Source organism: Taeniopygia guttata, chromosome 18 (assembly GCF_048771995.1).
Source record: "Taeniopygia guttata chromosome 18, bTaeGut7.mat, whole genome shotgun sequence".
In the NCBI taxonomy this organism is placed as follows: Eukaryota; Metazoa; Chordata; class Aves; order Passeriformes; family Estrildidae; genus Taeniopygia; species Taeniopygia guttata.
The window spans coordinates 1,639,744-1,657,552 of record NC_133043.1 but is presented as its reverse complement, the minus strand read 5'-3'; the positions used below and the strand labels follow the sequence as shown (position 1 = coordinate 1,657,552).

The window sequence follows — 17,809 nt, the reverse complement described above, 5'->3', positions numbered from 1 at the left end:
TGCTCTCTGGGCCTTGGGAGTCTCACTGTCCCAGGGGCTCTGCCTGTTTCTGTCACCCCTTGGCAGCAGGAGCCGCGGCCAAGGCTGACAATTTTCTCCTGTGGCATCCAGGCTGCGCTGAAGAAATACCAGACGGAGCAGAGGAGCAAGGGGGACTCCCTGGACAAGTGCCAGGCAGAGCTGAAGAAACTTCGCAAGAAGAGCCAGGGCAGCAAGAACCCGCAGAAGTACTCGGACAAGGAGCTGCAGGTAGGGCTGGGGGCACACGAGGGGGCATTCAGTGCTGCCCATGGGGTGGTGGGGCTGTGGCAAAGCCCTGGGTAAGGATTTGCTGGGAGGGGGTGGCAGCCAGCGCTGGCACGGGCTGTTCCCACAGCCACAGTGCAGAGCGGGGCTGGAGCTGCCTGCCTGCCCCTGCTCCTGCTGCTGTTACCCTTTGCCTTCAGGAATGGCCCCCACGAGCATGAATTCCTGCTGTGCCTGCTCCATCGTGCCGGGAGGGGGTTTTCTTGTGTATTTTCTGTGCCTGTGCCCCTTCCCCCGCCCGCGGGGGCGATGCCGGGGGCGGCCGCGGTGAATCAGAGCGGTGTGATGCGTGTGATGCGTGTGGTCCCACCCGGGGGTGGGCACGGGGGGAGTCAGAGCTCCCCACCGGGGGGGAGCCAGGCTGAGGGGCACCCAGGGCACGTCCTGGCAGTGCCGAGGGGCTGTGGCACTCCTGGTCCCGCTCGGGTCTGCGATGGATCCGCAGCAGGAGTTGGTGCCCCCTGCGCTCTGCGGGCTTCCCTGGGGGCTTGGCCCATGCAGGGATGTTCAGCGATTGCTGATGCACCAATGTGCCCTGGCTGGCAGGGAGGAGCTGCTGCAGGAGCTGCAGCCACAGAACCATGGAGGCACAAGGGGAAGATGAATTCCTGAAGCCAGGAATTGTTTAGTCCTCTCTCCAAGGCAGGAGTGCGTGTGTTGTGTTGGGACCAGGGTCTGTTTTTTCACATGTCAGAGATCTGTGTCTGCTGAAGGAGACCTGGACACTGGTGATGGCACTTTGCTCGTGGGGGTGAATTTGATGGCATTTAGTGGGATTTAGTCTCCAGCAGAGCGTTACAGTGGGGTTTGTGCTGGGGAAGTGACACCCTTAATTGCACTGAAATTTGGAAATGCTGGTGTGAATCAGAGCAAGCACTGAAGGAGAAGAATGCAGCCACCATCATCTGCTGTGGCTCAGCCTGGGGGTCCTGTGTGGAGCCAGAATTCTGGGAGGTGCTGGAGCAGGGCTGGGAGGTACCAGCACACTCCTCCGTGTCCAGCCTGCTGTGGTGGAGGCTCTGCTGTTCTCCAGAGCAGCTGAAACCACTTCTGAGCGTGGTGTCTCCACAGGTCCCAGCTTTGCAATTCCTGCTGAGCAAGAAAAATCCTGTCAGGCCCCGAGCCCAGCGTGGGGGGACACAGAGATTAAACCTCTGTCACCCCCACCTGTGAGAGCTGCTGCCAGAGGTAGCCCGGTCCTGCCAGAGCCTGGGGCAGGGATCCCCATCCCACAGGAGCAGGAGGAGGAGGAGGGAAGCCATCCCAGCTGGGATGGAGGGTGGGCTGAACCTCCTGCTGTGATGTTCAGGGATGGGGCACTCCTGTTAGCACAGCTCTCAGGGCAGGGAAACAGGATCAGAGCTCATTGCCTTTAATCTTTCAGCAGTGAGTATTTAGGAAGTGCTTATCTCCAAAAAAGCTTTATGATGGCTTTTGAGCTTACAGAGCTATGAGACCCTTCCAGCTCAGAGTTTTCTGTGATTCCGTGGCTGCTCTGCTGCACTCGGCAGGGGTTTGCTTTGCCTTAGATCTAACCACAGAGTTAAAATTGCTGAATGCAGCCAAGAGGGCACTTCCCCTCTTTTCTCTGCTGACTGCAGAGCTGGTGTTTCCTCAGCAGAAAAATGTTTTGGGTTAAAACCCTCGACACTGTCTTAGCTCTGCCTGGGCATTGGAGAGAGGGGGGAACTGCAGTAAGTGGTGTCCAGCCTGGAACTGTGTGGGTGTTGGTGCTGGCCTGAGGGAGAGAGCCTTGTTTGGGGCTTTGGGGAGCTGAAAATGGGCTTTGAGGAGGTGAAAATGGGCTTTGAGGAAGTGAAACCAGATTTGAGTAGATCAGGAGCATCTGCAGAACTGTGTGGGGCTTTGCTTTCTCCCACCTGGGTAAAGCAGAGCCACGGGCAGCTTGGTTTGTTGAGCTGGCCCAAAGCCACCCCTGTGGCCACTTGCCAAACCTCTGGTGGTCCCCTCGGAGCTGCTCAAGCAGCTGGGGATGGTTTTGGGATGCTGACAGCTGCGCCAGGCTGGTGCCTGGGGACCACAGACCCATCAGCCAGGGCTGGCTGGAGTCTCTTAATGGGCTGTGGCTGGTTCCTTCTCTCCTCGTGGGAGAAGCTGCTGGAAGTGTCACCTCCTTGGAGGCAGCAATGACATCTTGCTCTTCTGAAGGCTGGTTCTCGTGAAGCTGCTGGAGCAGCCGCCAGCCAGGAGTCTGATGCTCTGTCATCATCTTCCTTCATATTTAATGCTCCAGGAAGCAGGACTGCTCCTTTCTGCCTCTTCACCACTTGTGGAGTGACCACATCTTGTCATCACCTGCCAGGGAGACGGGTGGCTGAGACACGTGGTGGCAGCAGCAGGACTGTCCTGCAGGGACCTCAGGGTTTATGTAACATTTGTCAGAGTTGAGAGCAGGTTTGGGGCCACCCAGGCCCTGCTTTTGGCAGAGGACAGCCCTTGGCTAAATCAATCAGAGAGCCCAGTGCAACAGCCCAGACATCTCACCTGTTCCATTCAGCTGTTCCGCTTTAGAAAGCAGAAATAAATACTGGAGCTCAGCAGGGACTGCTCACAGCAAAGGCTGGGGAGCAGAAGTTTTGGAGGAGGGGGTTCAGGGTGTGTGATGCTCACAGGCTTCTCCTGAGCTGCATCAGCTGGTCCAGCGTGGTCTGTAAGTCCCACATCACCTGGCCCCTGTCCTCCTGCTGGTTTTGTGGAGTTTTCCAGATGAGGACGAGTGTTGCAGCATGAAGTGGCTGAGGAGTTAAAACACCTCATGGTCTGCAGCCCAGACTCACGGAGCTCTAAACCAGCTCCAAGTGGCACCAGGCTGCAGGAGTGGTTTCCCAGCCCCCAAGCCCTGTCCTGGTCAGGGGCAATGCTGTGGTTGGGGGTTGTTGCTGCTGAGTGTCACAGTAAGAGAGGCTTTTATTCCTTCTGAATCAGTCCCAAGCTGCTGTTCCACGCAAGGAGTGAGGGCTGAGAGCCTCATGTGCCTCATCTTCCTCGTGGAGTAACTGAGATGGGGCTTGACCTGTGTTGAAAACCGGGAGAGCAAACCAATTCCATTCACTTCACATCCCTGATGAAGAAGAATGAAAACAATATTAAGATTAAACAATCGCCAAGGAACCTCAAGTGCTGTAATTTCATTAAAGGCTGGTTGTGATCAGGCCATGAAATCAAGGTCATGATGAGTTTGGGACCTGGATTGAATCAGCAGCTCAGCAATGAAGTTATGTTGGTTCAAAGTATTTATCAAATCATATTAGCACTGTGAGCAATTGGATTTCTGCATTGGGCTGAGACAAAACTGGCTGTAATTCAGCCTAAATAGCAATGCTGGGGCTGGGTGTTTGTCCTGAAAGGCTGTGCCTGACCCAGATGACAGTGGGTGACCCTGGGTGGGCAGTGGGGGCCGAGCTCAGCCTCTGCCTTCACCCACCCCTGCTCCCATGGGAATATTTTAAACATTAAATACCACTGTGCCAAATAACCTGTGGGGTGTGGGGTTTTATCAGCTTTTGTCATTGAAACCTCATTTGGATATTCCCATCAGGAGAAATAATTTTAGGTGTAGGTCAGGAAGCTCCAAATGACACAGAGCTTGCACAAACCAGGTTACGAGGTTTATGTGAAAGTCAAACAGGGAAGGACTCCGAGCTCTCTCCGACTCTCTCCAGGTTTCACTGGGATTTAGGCTGAGGGAGGACATATGCCCAAACCCAGCAAGAGAAGAGAAACCCCTTCCAGTCTCTAAAGAGGCTACGAGAGAGGGACTTAGAACAAGGCCTGGAGTGCCAGGACAAAGGGGAATGGCTTCCCAGTGCCAGAGGGCCAGGTTAGATGGGATACTGGGGAGAAATTCTTCTCTGTGAGGGGGTGAGGCCCTGTCAGAGAGTGCCCAGAGAAGCTGTGGCTGCCCCATCCCTGGGGGTGTTCCTGGAAGTGCCTGTGCAGCTCAGGGCTGTGTTGGGTACCAAATCTGTGCAGTGAGCTGCTGACCCAGGCTGTTCCTGCACTGAGGAATGTTTCTTCTGAACATTCCTGAACGTTTTAGGCAGGAGAAGGTGAAGCCAGCGTTCCCCTGCTGCTCTGCTCTCTGGATTTTATGTAACACCAATGTGTGCCTGGCCGGGCAGCAGCAGGGCAGGGCTGGGGCTGGGGCTGCTGCAGATGTGACAAAACGAGGGGAGACAGCCCTTCCCAGGGGAGGAGGGCAGCCTGGCGTCCCTGGCTCTGGGGGCTGGCTCCCCGGGATCTGCTCTGCCTTTCCCATCACCTTGGATAACCATCAGCAGCCCTGGCCTGGCTTTGATCCCCAGGGAGCTTTGGCTGCAGCCGAGCTGGGGAGGCTGGTGGGCAGCACAGCAGGGCCAGGGCCTTCCCTTCTCCTGGCTGGGGGTGCTGGTGCTGTGCGGGGCACGGGGAGGTTATCCCCTCCCTGGGAAACCTGCAGGGCTCCCCTGTGGTTCTGGGGGGCTCCTGTGGTGACCAGTGGTGGCCATTCCTTGCCAAGGGGCTGTTGTTTTATTTGCCATATTACAGGAGAGGTTGGTCAGGGGTCATCCTGAGCTCTGCTCTCCTTCCTGGCTGTGGAGGAGCCCGGGATACCCCTGGGCTGGGATCCAGCGGGGCCGTGCCTGGCTGGACACGGCAGCCAGCCCCCCTGGGTGACACACGGGGCTGGGTGGGGGCTGCAGGGGCCAGGAGGGGACAGTGCCTCCCCCAGGGCTGCTCCAGGGTCTGCCAGCTGCCTCGCAAGCAGCAGTTTCTGGGAATGAGGAAAAGTTGTCCAGGCTGAGGATCCCTGGCTGCTTGCTCTGCTCATTTTGCCGCTGTGCTGTGATGGGGTTTTAGCAGGTTTGCCTTGAATCTGTTCCCCAGCTCAGATGCTCTTCCCCTGCTAATCAACCTAACTTCTTTTTTATCCTATCCCATTTCTAGCTATTCTCCCTCGTGACTGCCTAAGCAAATCCTCCCTTCTCTCCATGTTTACTCCTTCCAGGTATTTCAGCCTGCTGCATCGATCCAGCACAGTCCTCTCTCTTCCCTGACCTTTCCTTTCTCTTTTCTCACTGCTCTGTACCACTGGTCCTGACCAATTCCTCCTTGGGATGAGAGCTGGAGTTGGCACAGCCCCTCCCTGCTGTGCATCCCTCCTGGTACTGGGTGGAAGCGTGCCTGCCATGTGCTCCTCTGGGCTTTCTGGCCCCAAAATTCATGGCTGTGCTGTGCTGGTGACCCCAAGGCAGCTTCAGCCTGCTGGGGGTCCCCTCTTATCCCTGGGGCCAGCCCTTGGCTCAGCCTGGTCAGTGTCAAACACACAAAGAAGGATCTGGAGTGATGATTCCTGTGGTGGAGATCAGCACTGCCCTTGGCTCGTGTTCCCTGTGTTTGCACGTTCCAGGCTGGGATGGGAGGTCTGAACTCATTTCCCAGCGAGGCTGTGGTTATCAAAGGCTCGGCTGGAGCTCGCTGCTGCTCCACCTGCGCTGACAGCAGCGTGTGCCCCTCGCAGCTCGGGGCTTGACATTTCTCAGCTGCTCTTTGATCTGCACCTCCCTGAGGAGCTGTCACTGTGGCCTTGGGGAGGTGGCAGGGCTGCGTGCCCTGGCTTTCTGTGCGGGACGACAGCGGCTGCTCCAGCTGGGACTTGGCAGCAGCTCGTTCCCTTTTCATCTGCTCGTGCTCCCAATTCTCTGTCTGACCCGTGGGGTGACTGGCTTTGGCTTTGGCACGGGCACTGCCCGCCGTGGCTCCAGCCCCGCTCGGTGCCCGCTTGGGGGTCCCTGGCTGAGCCCCTGCAGCCGGGGGTACCCCAGGAGCGGGCAGGAGCCCCGGCAGCATCCTGGCAGAATCCCAGCAGGCAAAGCCCCTGCCCGTGCTGACACTGCTAATTAGGTCAGCGGCTCCTGGTGAATTGGAAGTGGATGCGGGAGGCGGGGGGGCGCGGCACGGGGGAGTTATTTGAGGCCTCTCCAACCTAGAAACCCAGAAAAGATTTTCTGGAGCTGTTGGGTGGCTCTGGTGAATGCCCTGGCTTTGGGCACGACCACCGCCCTGGCTGCCTCCCTGCCTGCTTGGATCACAGATAGGTCCTTCAAACTAGGAATTTTATTTAGATGATTCTTAACCTGTGAATTTAAAGCTGACAACCTCAATTAATCAAGATCTCAGTTTACAGTGCAGTGCTTGAGTGGTTCATGCTTGTCAGTGGGGTCCTGGGGAAGCTGCTGAACCTGGCAGGGAAGCACCTTGCCCCAGCCCTTCAGGGGATCCGGTCATGCCAAGCTGAGAAAGGTGTTTGGTTGTGGTTCAGAGTGTGAGGTGGGTGAGATTTCCCCCATTTCTGAGGAACGGAGACGAGAGCAGCAGCCCTGAGGTCCTGGTGGGCACCTGGCTGCAGGTGAAGCCTCACTCCTGGGTAAGGCAGAGCTTCTCCTTGGAATGCAGTGCCAAGATCTTACACTGTGCTTTGTGTGTTACTTTTCCCCTGTGCATCTGGCATATATAACAGGCTTTTTATTTAAATTTGCCTTTCTGGGCGTTATCTGAAAGCCCACTGTCATTCTGAGCAAACCCAAACTGAAAACCACCTCGTGAACAAGGAGTGTCGCTCGCCATTTTGTGATGGAATAAAATCAAGGCTCTGGATAAATCAATGGCACACGGAGCATATTTACATAAAGTATATAAAGCTCTGAGTACTAAGTTTAGAGCGTGGGCTCTGCGCTCGCGCAGCGGCGTGTTCCGACTGGCTGAGACAAGCCTTTCCTCAGCACAGGAATTAGCAGGAGCCTTGCAAAACCAGCCTGAGAGCAGGGGTGTAAATCAGGCTTGTGTACCTGCGTATTTAAATCCTGCTGGAAGCTGGAGCTCTCACGCTGCTAAGATCAGGGTTTCTCCCTGTGTTGTGGTGTGTCTGGGCTGGAGCCTTGCCCGCCCGCCGTGCCTGACCCAGGGATGGGGATCCTGCAGGGAATCGTGGCGGGATGGGCCTCGTGCTACTGAGCCAAATTAGCCAGAGCTGAGCTCTTTTCACTCCTCACCTTCTCATTCTTGATGGCCCAGTTAGTAAATTAAGCAGGATGATGGGGAAAAATGAAATTAATTAAATTAATGGGCATCCTGCTATTTCAGGTGCCGTCAGGGTTGCGCAGAAATGGGGCTCTGCAGGAGGGGGAGCGTTGTCCTGCCCCTTCCCCTGGGGTAGAGGCTTCTTGTGTAGCTGCCCGTGCTGCAGATGGGTGTGGGCAGCAGGGCTCGTCCATCCCAGGAGTAGCTGTGCTGGAGGGGCCAGGGGCACTCCAGGCTGGCACTGGGGCATCCATTCCCCAGCTCCCATCACCGCTGCCAGGCTGCTGCCTCTGGGCTCTGTCCCTGCGCTGTTCCAGGCTAATAATACCCGGGAGGAGGCGGCGTGCTGCTGTCCCGAGCCTTCCTCAGGGCATCCTCCCCCTCCTCCTCCTTCTCCTCCTCCTCCTTTGGCACCTGCATCACTCCTCTGGGGCTTTGTGTGCCCAGGGCTGCTGCTGCCTCTTCCTGCACCACGCTGCCCCAGCGCCTCTGTGCTGGCACAGCTCGGCTGCTGCCCGGCGTCCCAAGTGCCGTGCCCCGTGTCTCTGCCTCGGGGTGATGCCATCACTTCCACTTGTGTGCCCAGTAGCATCAGCTCAGCTCCCTTCGCTTAGTTCTCCTTATGGCCACAGGCGTTTGCCCTGGATTTTCTCATTTTGGAGGAAAAAATTCTCTTAGAAATAGGGTTGTTGGTTGCAGACTGGGTTTTGAATCCATTTCTCACTGATGTGCTTTCCTTCACTCAGGTTGGTGCAATGTGGGGAGGCCCAAAACCTGCTGGCTACAGCATGAGCCCTGCACTGGGTTTTCCTCTTAGGGGTTGCTCGGAGCAGGGTAGGAGCCAGGAGCAGGTCCAGCCCCAAAATAATCCCCCTTTGAAGTCTGGAATGTCACTGAATCTTGCTGCTTTTGTTGGTTTGCTCCATTTTATGTACTCTTAATAAATATTGTAGCATGCTAAAAATAACTGATAACCGTGAAGAAGCAGCGAAGCTGCTTTGGGCCCTGAATTTCCAGTTTAATTCCCATCTCAGAGAAGCTTGGGCTGCCTGAAGCAGGTCCAGTCCTGCCTGGGCTGGGGGTGTTGTGGCTTCCCAGTGTTGTGCTCCTACTGTGCTAGGGAAGAGGTGGTGGCAAGGAGGTGTCACAGCGTGGGACAGCGATGGGCTGCTCTCAGAGCCTCGGTGGCTGCTCCCCTGGTGCCACATGGCAGATGGAAGCTGGGAGCATCCAAAGGGATGAAGGGAGGAGGAAGTGGCCAAGTCAGGGAGCTGGGGGCACCTCGTGTGTTCTGTATTCAGGGAGGCTGGTGGTCCCTGGAGTCCCCTGTGCCACCTTTCCATCACACAGAGCAAAGCAGCTGGGTTCCCCCAGCCCAGCCTGTGTGGCGCTGGCAGAGCCCAGCGTGGCACAGCCGTGCTGGCACCCATCACGTCGGGAGAGGAGGAGCTTCCAGCTGCTGGCACTGGCAGGGCCAGTGTCTGCCAGTCCAGGGTGTGGCACCAGGGAACAGCCAGGGTGTCCTGAGCCAGTGTGTGGCACTGCCCTGGCACCAGCTCTGCGTCCCCTGTGGTAAACACAGACTGAAGGCACTGCCGGGAGCTTCAGAGGCACTGCTGGCCCTGTGTGTGGCAAGGTCCCTGTGCCATCCCTCGGCAGCAGGCAGGGACTTGGAGCTGCCAGGACGAGTCGGGGGCTGCGGGGGCCGCTGCCAGTCCCAGGCTAGCGGGGCAGCCCCCGGCAGCGCCTCCGAGCCCGGGTGGTGAGCGGGCGGCCGCTGGGTACAGCTCGTCCCGTGCAGCCCACGGGCTGAGTCAGCGCCTCTGCGTGGGGGGCTCCGATGAGTAAGGGCGGGCTGGGGGCTGTGCAGGCACACGTGTGTGTCCCTGTGTGTGTCCCCGTGCGTGTCCCTGTGCGTGTCCCGTGCCGGGGTCCCGCCCGCCCCTCTCTGCAGCGCTGCCGGCAGCCCCCTCCCTGCTCCTCTCCCTGTTCCAGTACATCGAAGCCATCAGCAACAAGCAAGGGGAGCTGGAAAACTACATCTCTGATGGCTACAAGACAGCTCTGACGGAAGAGAGGAGACGGTTCTGCTTCCTGGTAGAGAAGCAGTGCGCGGTGGCCAAGAGCGCCATCACCTACCACGCCAAGGTGAGTGGGACCCGCGGCTGCCCTGGCACTGGGTGGGTGCTCCCAGCTCAAGCTGCATCCCGTAGAACAGCTTGATATCCCAAAAGCCACAGCTGGTGCAGCCCCTGCAGCTCAGGGACTGAGGGGGTGATGGACCTGCAGATGATTCCAGGGCAACTGCCCCTGTAGGAGCAGCTGCTCCAAATCCCTCTTGGCCATGGTGCTCCACATCCCTTCCGCCCATGGCTGCCCCCATGTCCTGGACCAGGGCTGGAGCTGCCCCCTGGCTGCCTGGGAAGCTGCAGCAGCTGCATGGGTCTGGAGCAGAATCCATCCAGACAAAGGCTGGTGCTGCTCCTGCAGCCTCATGCTCCCGTTCTGGTTGTTCCCCACCACCTCCGTGGCTCACAGCAGCCATCTGTCACTGCCACGCTTGGCACTGGAGCAGGAGAGGGAGTTGGGATTAGTCAGCTCTGTCCTGGCACATCCACAGCATGGATCCACGCTTGGCTTGGTGAGTGGAGTGCAGGAGGGAAAGAACACCCCCCAGGGCTGGTGGTCAGCAGGAACGAACCAAAACCTTGCTGCAGCAGCACGCAGAGGCTGATTTTGCAGGAGGGGCTTTACTGGCAGCTTGTCCAGAGCATGGTGTGTGTCCTGCTAAAATACTCCATCCTGCTGCTGCCCAGGGCTCCTGCAGGATGCTCCACAGGATCATGAGACTGGACCTGCTGGCTGGTGTTGGGGAAATATGCAGGGACTTTGAAATTGGATTTAGAGGGGGATTTTGATATGCAGAACCACATTTTGCCTCCAGATGAGGCAGAGCAGAGACATAGTGTCACCCTTGGCTGTATTGGGGAGTGACCTCGAGAGGTTGGGACACCTTCCCCCTCTGAGTCACACAAGGGGATGCTCATATATTCTGGGTGAATAAGGATAAGTTTGGCTCCATCTAGTTCCCCCTTGGAGCATGGTAGTAGGTGGCTGCCAGTCCTGCAGGCAGGGAGCAGTGGGGCTTGCATGCAGCACAGGGACCCGGAGGTCACTGGGGCTGAGCACCCAAAGGAAGCAGCTCATCCCTCAGGATGTGGGGACAGCCTGGAGCACGGGCTGTGCCCTGTCAAGGTTTTGGGCCGGTTTTATTTCTCTGCTCCACGTGGGGCCCAGCTCCCTGTAGCCTGGAGACGCTGCACACAGGATATCTGGGAATAAACTGGAGAGATGGATTACCTTTTCCTTCCCTCATTCCCATTTTTCATGATACCTGCCTGGCTCTGCTGCCATCAGAGCCTGGAAGCGGGATGTCCCTGTGTGTTATCTTGCCTGTGCCATGCACAGAGCCATTGATCAGTCCCAGACCAGCTCAGCCCTGGATCCATGTGGTGCTGCCCAGGGAAGGGGGGCAGACCACCTGCACCCCTGTGCCCTCACACCTCGTTTTGCTCTTGCAGGGGAAGGAGATGCTGACGCAGAAGCTGCCGCTGTGGCAGCAATCCTGCTCGGACCCCAACAAGATCCCGGAGCGCGCCATACAGCTGATGCAGCAGATGGCTGCCAGCAGCAATGGCACCATTATGCCCAGCCCTCTGTCCACATCCAAGTCCAACCTCATCATCTCTGATCCCATCCCTGGTGCCAAACCTCTCCCTGTCCCCCCGGAGCTGGCACCTTTTGTAGGAGTAAGTATCTCTGGTGGAAGCTGTCCTGCCCTTCTGAGCAAAGCCGGAGGGACGAGGCCAGGCCGGTGTCACCGCTGTCCTCGGCAAGTGGCCCTTGGATGGACTGTCACTGATGGCAGGGATGGGCAGCTCTGTGCTGGGCCGTCCTGGGATGTGGGGAGGAGTCTGACCCTGTCCCGCCCCATCCCACCAGAGTCACTGAGCTCTGGCAGAGCAGGGGCTCCCCGGCGCTGTTTGGGGACACAGGAGCTGGACCTGCCTGCCAGGCTTGTCCCTGAACTGTGGGATGAAGGACCCTTCAGAAGAGGGTGTCCCACTGATGTGGGAGCTGAGCATAGAGCTCAGCAGGGAATTGTCAGGTTCAGGAGAGCTCAGAGCAGTAAGACACCATAGAGGTGACCCCACTGCTCTGCCCAGAGCAGTTTGGTTTGGCTGGGAACTAAACCCAGCAGGACGAAGCTCCAATTTGCCTCTCTCCCTGGAGCTGTGTCCCACTGGGGAGCTGCAGTGGGATGGCCCTGGAGCTGCAGGGGATGCCCTAATGAAGCCACTCGGTGTCCCCCTCCCCTCCTCTCTCGCAGCGCATGTCGGCGCAGGAGGCCATGCCAGTGATGAACGGAGTCTCTGACAGCGACGGGTACAACCACTGGTCTGAGATGAAGCCAGCACAGCCCAAATCTTTATCTCCTCCCCAGCCTCAGAAGCAGCTGAGTGACTCTTACTCCAATACACTCCCAGTTCGCAAAAACGTGCCACCGAAAAACAGCTACGCCTCAGGTGAGGCCCCGGCCCTGCTGCCGGGGGCCCCGGGGCCGGCTCTGCCTGCAGGAGATGTCCAGGGAGCCGGCTGGGGATGGGTGTTGGGGTGCTGGTGGTGAGGGGACAATGACCACAGCATCTCTTCAGTGTCAAGTGCTGCTTGTGCCTCCTGACCTGGGAGTTAGGAAATGCTGGAGCTGGGCTCTGCCCTGGGGTTTCACTGGATTTTCAGGAGGAAAATCTTGTGGAATCAGGCACAGGGAACCTGCTCCCTTTGCCATGGCTGGTGGGTGATGCCGAGAGCCTGATCCTGCTTGTTGAGGGGGAAGGTGTGAGTCACACTGAAGGTTGTAGTACAACCTGGGCTGAAATAAGGAGGGGTGGGGACCTGTCCTGTGTCTGGGGGTGGCCTTGGGGTGAAGGATTTGGGGCACCCACTGGTGTCTGTTCCCCCAGCTGAAAACAAGACACTGCCACGCTCCAGCTCCATGGCCGCCGGGCTCGAGAGGAACGGCCGGACGAGGGTGCAGGCGATTTTCTCGCACGCTGCCGGGGATAACAGCACCCTCCTGAGCTTCAAGGAGGGAGACCTCATCACACTGCTGGTGCCCGAGGCCCGGGACGGCTGGCACTACGGAGAGAGCGAGAAAACCAAAATGTGAGTGTGCTTGGGAGCAGCCTGGTCTGGACCCTCCGTGGACAAACCTGGGTTTGGCTTCATCCCCGCCTTTGCCTTTCAGGAGGGGCTGGTTTCCTTTCTCCTACACACGGGTCCTTGACAATGATGGCAGCGAGCGGGTCCACACCAGGTAGGAGCACTGTGTGGGGTGACCGGGAGTCTGTGTCCTTGGGGTGGGAGTTAAGAATTCCTTTGGAATTCTCGTTAGGAATAACAGCACAGCGGGGTGGTTGCTGGCTCTGGCTGGCTTTTGCCAGGAGTGGATGGGTGGCCTGGGGGTCTCCGCACAGAGCTGACACCTCTGCTCTGGGCCCCCCAGCCTGCAGCAAGGGAAGAGCAGCAGCACTGGCAACCTGCTGGACAAGGACGACATCTCCATCCCACCGCCAGACTATGGCATGGCCTCCCAGGCCTTCCCGGCACAGGGCGGCAGCACCTTCAAGCAGCGGCCGTACAGCGTGGCCGTGCCCGCCTTCTCCCAGGTGAGCTTCCCCTGCCAGCTTCTCCCACTCCAGGGGGGCGTTGGAACACTGTGGGATGCTGGAGCAGATCCCTGGGCACAGTCCCTGCTGCGCTGGCCGGGCTCTGCAGCTCCCTGTCCCACTGGGATGGGATGAGCGGGAGCGTTCCCGGCACGCTGCGGATGCGTGGGGGTGCCGAGGGCAGCTCTCCAACCTCTGTTCGTTGTTTTAGGACTACCTAATGCCCTATGGGTGTGCAATTAAAGACTATTCCAGTGGCCTCTGCCAAGCACCCTCCGCTCACTACAAGCCTTACACTAGGTCGACAGCTGTAAGTCCAACGCTTGCAATGTTTCCTTTGGGATTTATGGAAATTTGGCTGTTTTGTGCCTGGTGATCCACGTGCCTTGCCTGGACCCTGCTCCTGCTGAGTACCTCTGCTGGGGTGAAGGGATGCAGGGAGCCCATTGATGGGGAGGAACGGGCAAGGCATGGGGGGCAGTGGCACAAAATGGCCCCGTAAACCCCCAAAGGACAACACTTGCCGACTCCATGGGAGTCTCCCACCAGAAACAGGCTGCTCACAGGCAGCTGGAAGTGTTTTCTCTGGCATGTGCCACTTCAAGCCGGTGACAGTCCCATGGGGACACTGGGGCAGATCCTGGACAGGATTCCAGAGTGTCCAAAGCAAGCCCAGGGCTTCTTGGATAGCAAGCCAGGGAGGATGCACAGCAGATGGGATCAGCCTAACCCAGGAGCTGTTGGTGTAGGGGAGCTCTCCCACCACAATGAGCACAGTGGGATGAGCCATGCTGGCATCATGTGCTGTGGCAGATGGGGAGAGGATGAGGATGGAGAGAGAAGGGCAATCAGCACCGACCCTTCCACAGGGCACGCCAGCTGGGATCTGGTCCTCTCTGCAGGGAGTGAGGTGGAAGCACCCCCCCACTTCTTGCTGTTTTGCTGGGGTTGCCCAGCAGGATTTGCTGCTGGGGTTGGTATTTTGGGACTGGGAGCATTCCTGGGAAGGTGGGAATGTGGGTCTCTGGTGGCTGGTGCATGGCCACCTCAAAGGCCAGAGACTCCCCCTCTTTCCTGGAGTTTTCTCCATGTTTGTCATGGAGAGCAGTTGCTCCAGTCGTATCCTAGGGCAGGCAGGCCCTTGCTCAGGGAGGGATGTCCTTGAGGGATGTTCTCCAGGCTTGGTCCCCACCTGCCCCTCTGTCCCTCCCTGCAAAGCCTGCTCAGCACCGGCTAAAGGAGAAAATGGTCCAAAACCCTGTGGGTTTCTGGTGGGAGTGAATACAGGCAACCCCTCTTTCCACAGAACATTTCACTGGTGTCTCTCAGTCGTGCAGCCCTTTTCCAACAGTCTCAGCATCTCAGCAGCAGCCAGAGTTTTGTTCCTCAGAGGGGCTGGGCAGAGCAGAGCTCTCCCACCAGTTGCTTTTCCATGTCTGGCCAGATAAATCCTACAGGGAGTGGTGGAACTTCAGTCCCTGAATCCCACTCCAATCATCTCCATATCTTCCTTTCCTCTCCAAATGCATCAGCTCTTGGCCCTGGGTCCTGATGCACCTTGGTTTGTTCATGTGACCCTCTGGTGGCACCTGAGCAAGCGCAGCCCACACGTCACTCACTGTGCTTCCTTCCCTCTTCTCCACAGGGTCTCGATGACTACGGGACGAGGTCCGTCAACAGGTAAGATGTCACCTTCCCGTCACATTCCCTGCGAACTGGTGGTGTTGGCTGTGTCCCCACAGGGGTCCCTGCGTGGGCTCCCCAGGGACTGGCAGTGGCTGGGGTGGGGCCAGGTCACATCTGTGCGAGGGAGGGGACCCAGGGAGGGCAGGTCCCAGGGTCAGCCTGGTGTCCCCAAGCTCGTGCTCCTCCAGAGAATCGCGTCTCCCGACCTCCTCCAGGCTCGTGCCTGGATAGGGAAGCCACGGAGAGCCCACGCTGGGGTTTTCCTCCATGCCCTCTGCCTCGGTGCTACCCCGTCTTGCCCCTGGGGCTGAGCCCGAGCCTGTGGCTGGGTGGAGCTCGCCGCCCATCCCTGGTGGTCCCACGGGGGGAGCTGGGCTCGCTCCCGGCTCGGTGCTGCCCCGCGGCCACTCTGGCATCTCTGTGCTTTGTTCCGCAGCGGCAGTGGCAGTTTGGTATCAACGGTGTGAGGACACCTGGGCTCGCAGCGGCCCCTTGCTGCTTGGAAGAGCTTTCTGCTTCTTTCCCCCCCTTTTTTTTCCTTCCCTTTCGTTTCTCTTTTCTCTACTTCTTTTGGATTTGAAACTCTTGTGATCTTCAAGGAAACCATGGTGCTTCTCACCCCTCCCTGGTGTTCACCGTGCCCTTGTTTCTGAAGCCTTTTTGGAGCAGAAACTGCTGCCAGGTCTGTGCTCACAGCCCAGGTGCAGTTGTCACTTAGTGGGACCCGGTGTTTGTCCTCCCGTGTGATGTTAGCAGTGCCCTGTCCCCCCCAGGGGCCGCGCCGGCCGCCCCGCACGAGCCTGGACCAAACTCCCAGACTGGATCACATATGCATGGCCTCTGGTGTCCGTACTGTTACTGAGCATCCGGGATGCCCGCGCCCGGGATGCCATTCCCGGAGGGGGGCAGCGTCCCCGCGCCTCCCCTCAGCACCCCTCAGCCCGATCCGCTTCCGTCCCGCCGCGGCGGCTTTGGGAGAAGCGGATGGCACAGAGCTCCCGCCCCGGGGAAAGGGCTGCTTCTGGGCTGGGGTCCCGCCGCCTGTGGGAACCCCTCCAGAAGGGTTACTCCTGGTTGTTTTATAAATATATATATATATTTTTTGTAGCAAGGTATTGTTACCTCACGTTAGGGCTGGGGCTCCGAGGACTGCTCGCATGCCCAAAGCAGGCTTGAGCGAGGCAGTGCCCAGGGGGCTCCCACCCCACACTGGGGGTCCCGCTCCCGCACTAGCCTGGCCATAGCCCTCCCAGTGCCCGTGGCCGTCTCCACTGCAAAGCTGTTCACGCTTTTTTCTGATGTGATTTTTAAGACCTCTGACATTGCCTGTTTACTGGGACATTGCTGGCAATAGACCCCCACCCCCGACCAGTTTTTGGGTTATCTCCTCGCCTACGGGCACACTGTTCTGAGCCCCTCCTGCATCGATGTCCGAATTTTGCTAAGGATTTTTAATCCAGGATATTTCACAATGAATAGCTGAATGTAGAGGGGGAAAAAAAAAAAACAAACCACAAACCCAGCCTAGCAAAGCCTGTGTGGAGATTGTAAAGTGCTGAAAAACCTTTTTTTAAAAGCCAGAGAGAATTGTGCCCTGTACTGAGTTATTGTTTGAATAAAAGTTTTATTTATTGCATTGAGCTGGGCCTCGGTGTCTTTTTCGGCTACCGTGCCTGCGTGCTGCCCTCACCGCCCGCATCGCCCACCGCGCATTCCCAGGCCGTGTTTTTGTTCCCTGCTCCGTCCCTGGGGACGCTGCCTGTGTGCAGCACTAAACAGCTTCGCTGAGTGGGAGCAGCGACAGCTGCTTTAGGGCCGGGTCCCCGTCCATGAGCATCTGAGGGGTGCTGCTGCTCCTGCTCCCGCATGCCAAGGCTCCGGCTGCGCTTTCCCGGCGCTGGGAAAGCGGCGATGGCCGGCACGGGGGGAAGGAAGCCGCCCCCTCCCTTCCGCAGCCCCCGCCGTGCCCGGCCGCTGCACTCCCACAGCTCCCGGCTGGCCGTGCCCTTCCTTCCCCTCCTCACAGCACCAGCGACTCGATAAACATGACTTTTCCTCCTTTTTCTTCTTTTTCCTCCTGTTTCCTCTGCCCGCCGACCCTGCGTGCGGGGTGGCCAGCGGGCTCTCGGGCCAGGTGGCCACCGGCCGGCTCTTGGCCTTAAGTCTCTCCTTAACCACGACCTTCTGTTCCCATCAAGCGTCCCGGCGTGCTCCAACCTGCCTTCTGTTTCCCTTGCAGCCCCGATGTTGAAGTGGCCAGGTTTTGAGGTGCCCCTGCCCGTAGTTGTAAGTGACGGTGTCGCGGGGCCGAGCCCTGGGTGCGCTGGGCAGCGGGTGAGGCCGCGGGGCTGCGCGGGGACGGTGCCACCGCTCTGCTTCCCGCTGCACCCTCCGTCACCGCTCGTCCCCGAGCTGCGGGGCTCCCCGGCTGCCTCTGCTGCTCGCCCCGCTGCGCGGCTGTGCTTGCTGGGATGCTGCTGAGCTGCTGCTGCCCGCTCCCCGTTACTGCCCCTTCTGTTGTAGGTGCCCGCTGGCCCCAGCCCTGCCAGCGGCGCGGGCACGGCCGCACTAACTGCAAGTTTTTTGAGCAGCTTTTTTTTGTTGTAGACTCGTCCCAGGAGCCTCCTGGTCCTGGCCCCAGGGACGGGATGCAGGAGCCTCCCCAGGAGTCAAGACCCTCCTCGCTGGCACTGCAGAGCCTGGAGAGCCCCTTCCCCATTTCTCTTTGATCCATGAGCTGCTTTCCCTGGAGCTGCAGGCTCCATCCCAGTGGCTCTTCTCTGTCAGTACAGAAAGAGTTAAATGAGCCCCGGGTGACTCATCAAAGCAACTTTTCCTCTCCCTCCAGTCCTGAGAATCTATTTTGGCATCTTGGGAGGGAAAGGGATCTAAGCAGCTGCATTAATTAGGTGTGAAATTAATTACCCTATTTTTAAGCAAAAGTAATTTATCTTTTAAGGAAAGAAAAAGCAAATGTGGAGAGGTGAAGGATGGCAGAGAGGGGGCCT

At 58.3% G+C, this 17,809-nt stretch overlaps 1 protein-coding gene across 7 annotated transcripts in view; it reads left to right on the top strand.

Moving 5' to 3' along the window:
- The window catches only part of BAIAP2 (BAR/IMD domain containing adaptor protein 2), a 38,745-nt gene that overhangs the window by 17,157 nt on the left and 3,779 nt on the right, over positions 1-17,809 (top strand). Inside the window, exons 6-14 of one of the 7 annotated variants that reach the window (XM_030287399.4) lie at positions 112-249; positions 9,382-9,534; positions 10,968-11,195; positions 11,777-11,972; positions 12,411-12,612; positions 12,695-12,763; positions 12,953-13,115; positions 13,327-13,425; positions 14,761-14,795. In XM_030287399.4, coding sequence (XP_030143259.1) covers positions 112-249; positions 9,382-9,534; positions 10,968-11,195; positions 11,777-11,972; positions 12,411-12,612; positions 12,695-12,763; positions 12,953-13,115; positions 13,327-13,425; positions 14,761-14,795 — 1,283 coding nt within the window. Of the gene's footprint in view, positions 1-111; positions 250-9,381; positions 9,535-10,967; positions 11,196-11,776; positions 11,973-12,410; positions 12,613-12,694; positions 12,764-12,952; positions 13,116-13,326; positions 13,426-14,760; positions 14,796-15,237; positions 16,442-17,040; positions 17,185-17,809 lie in introns of those variants that run through there. The other 6 variants (XM_041719911.2, XM_041719910.2, XM_030287407.4 and 3 more) reach the window with 6 other exon arrangements.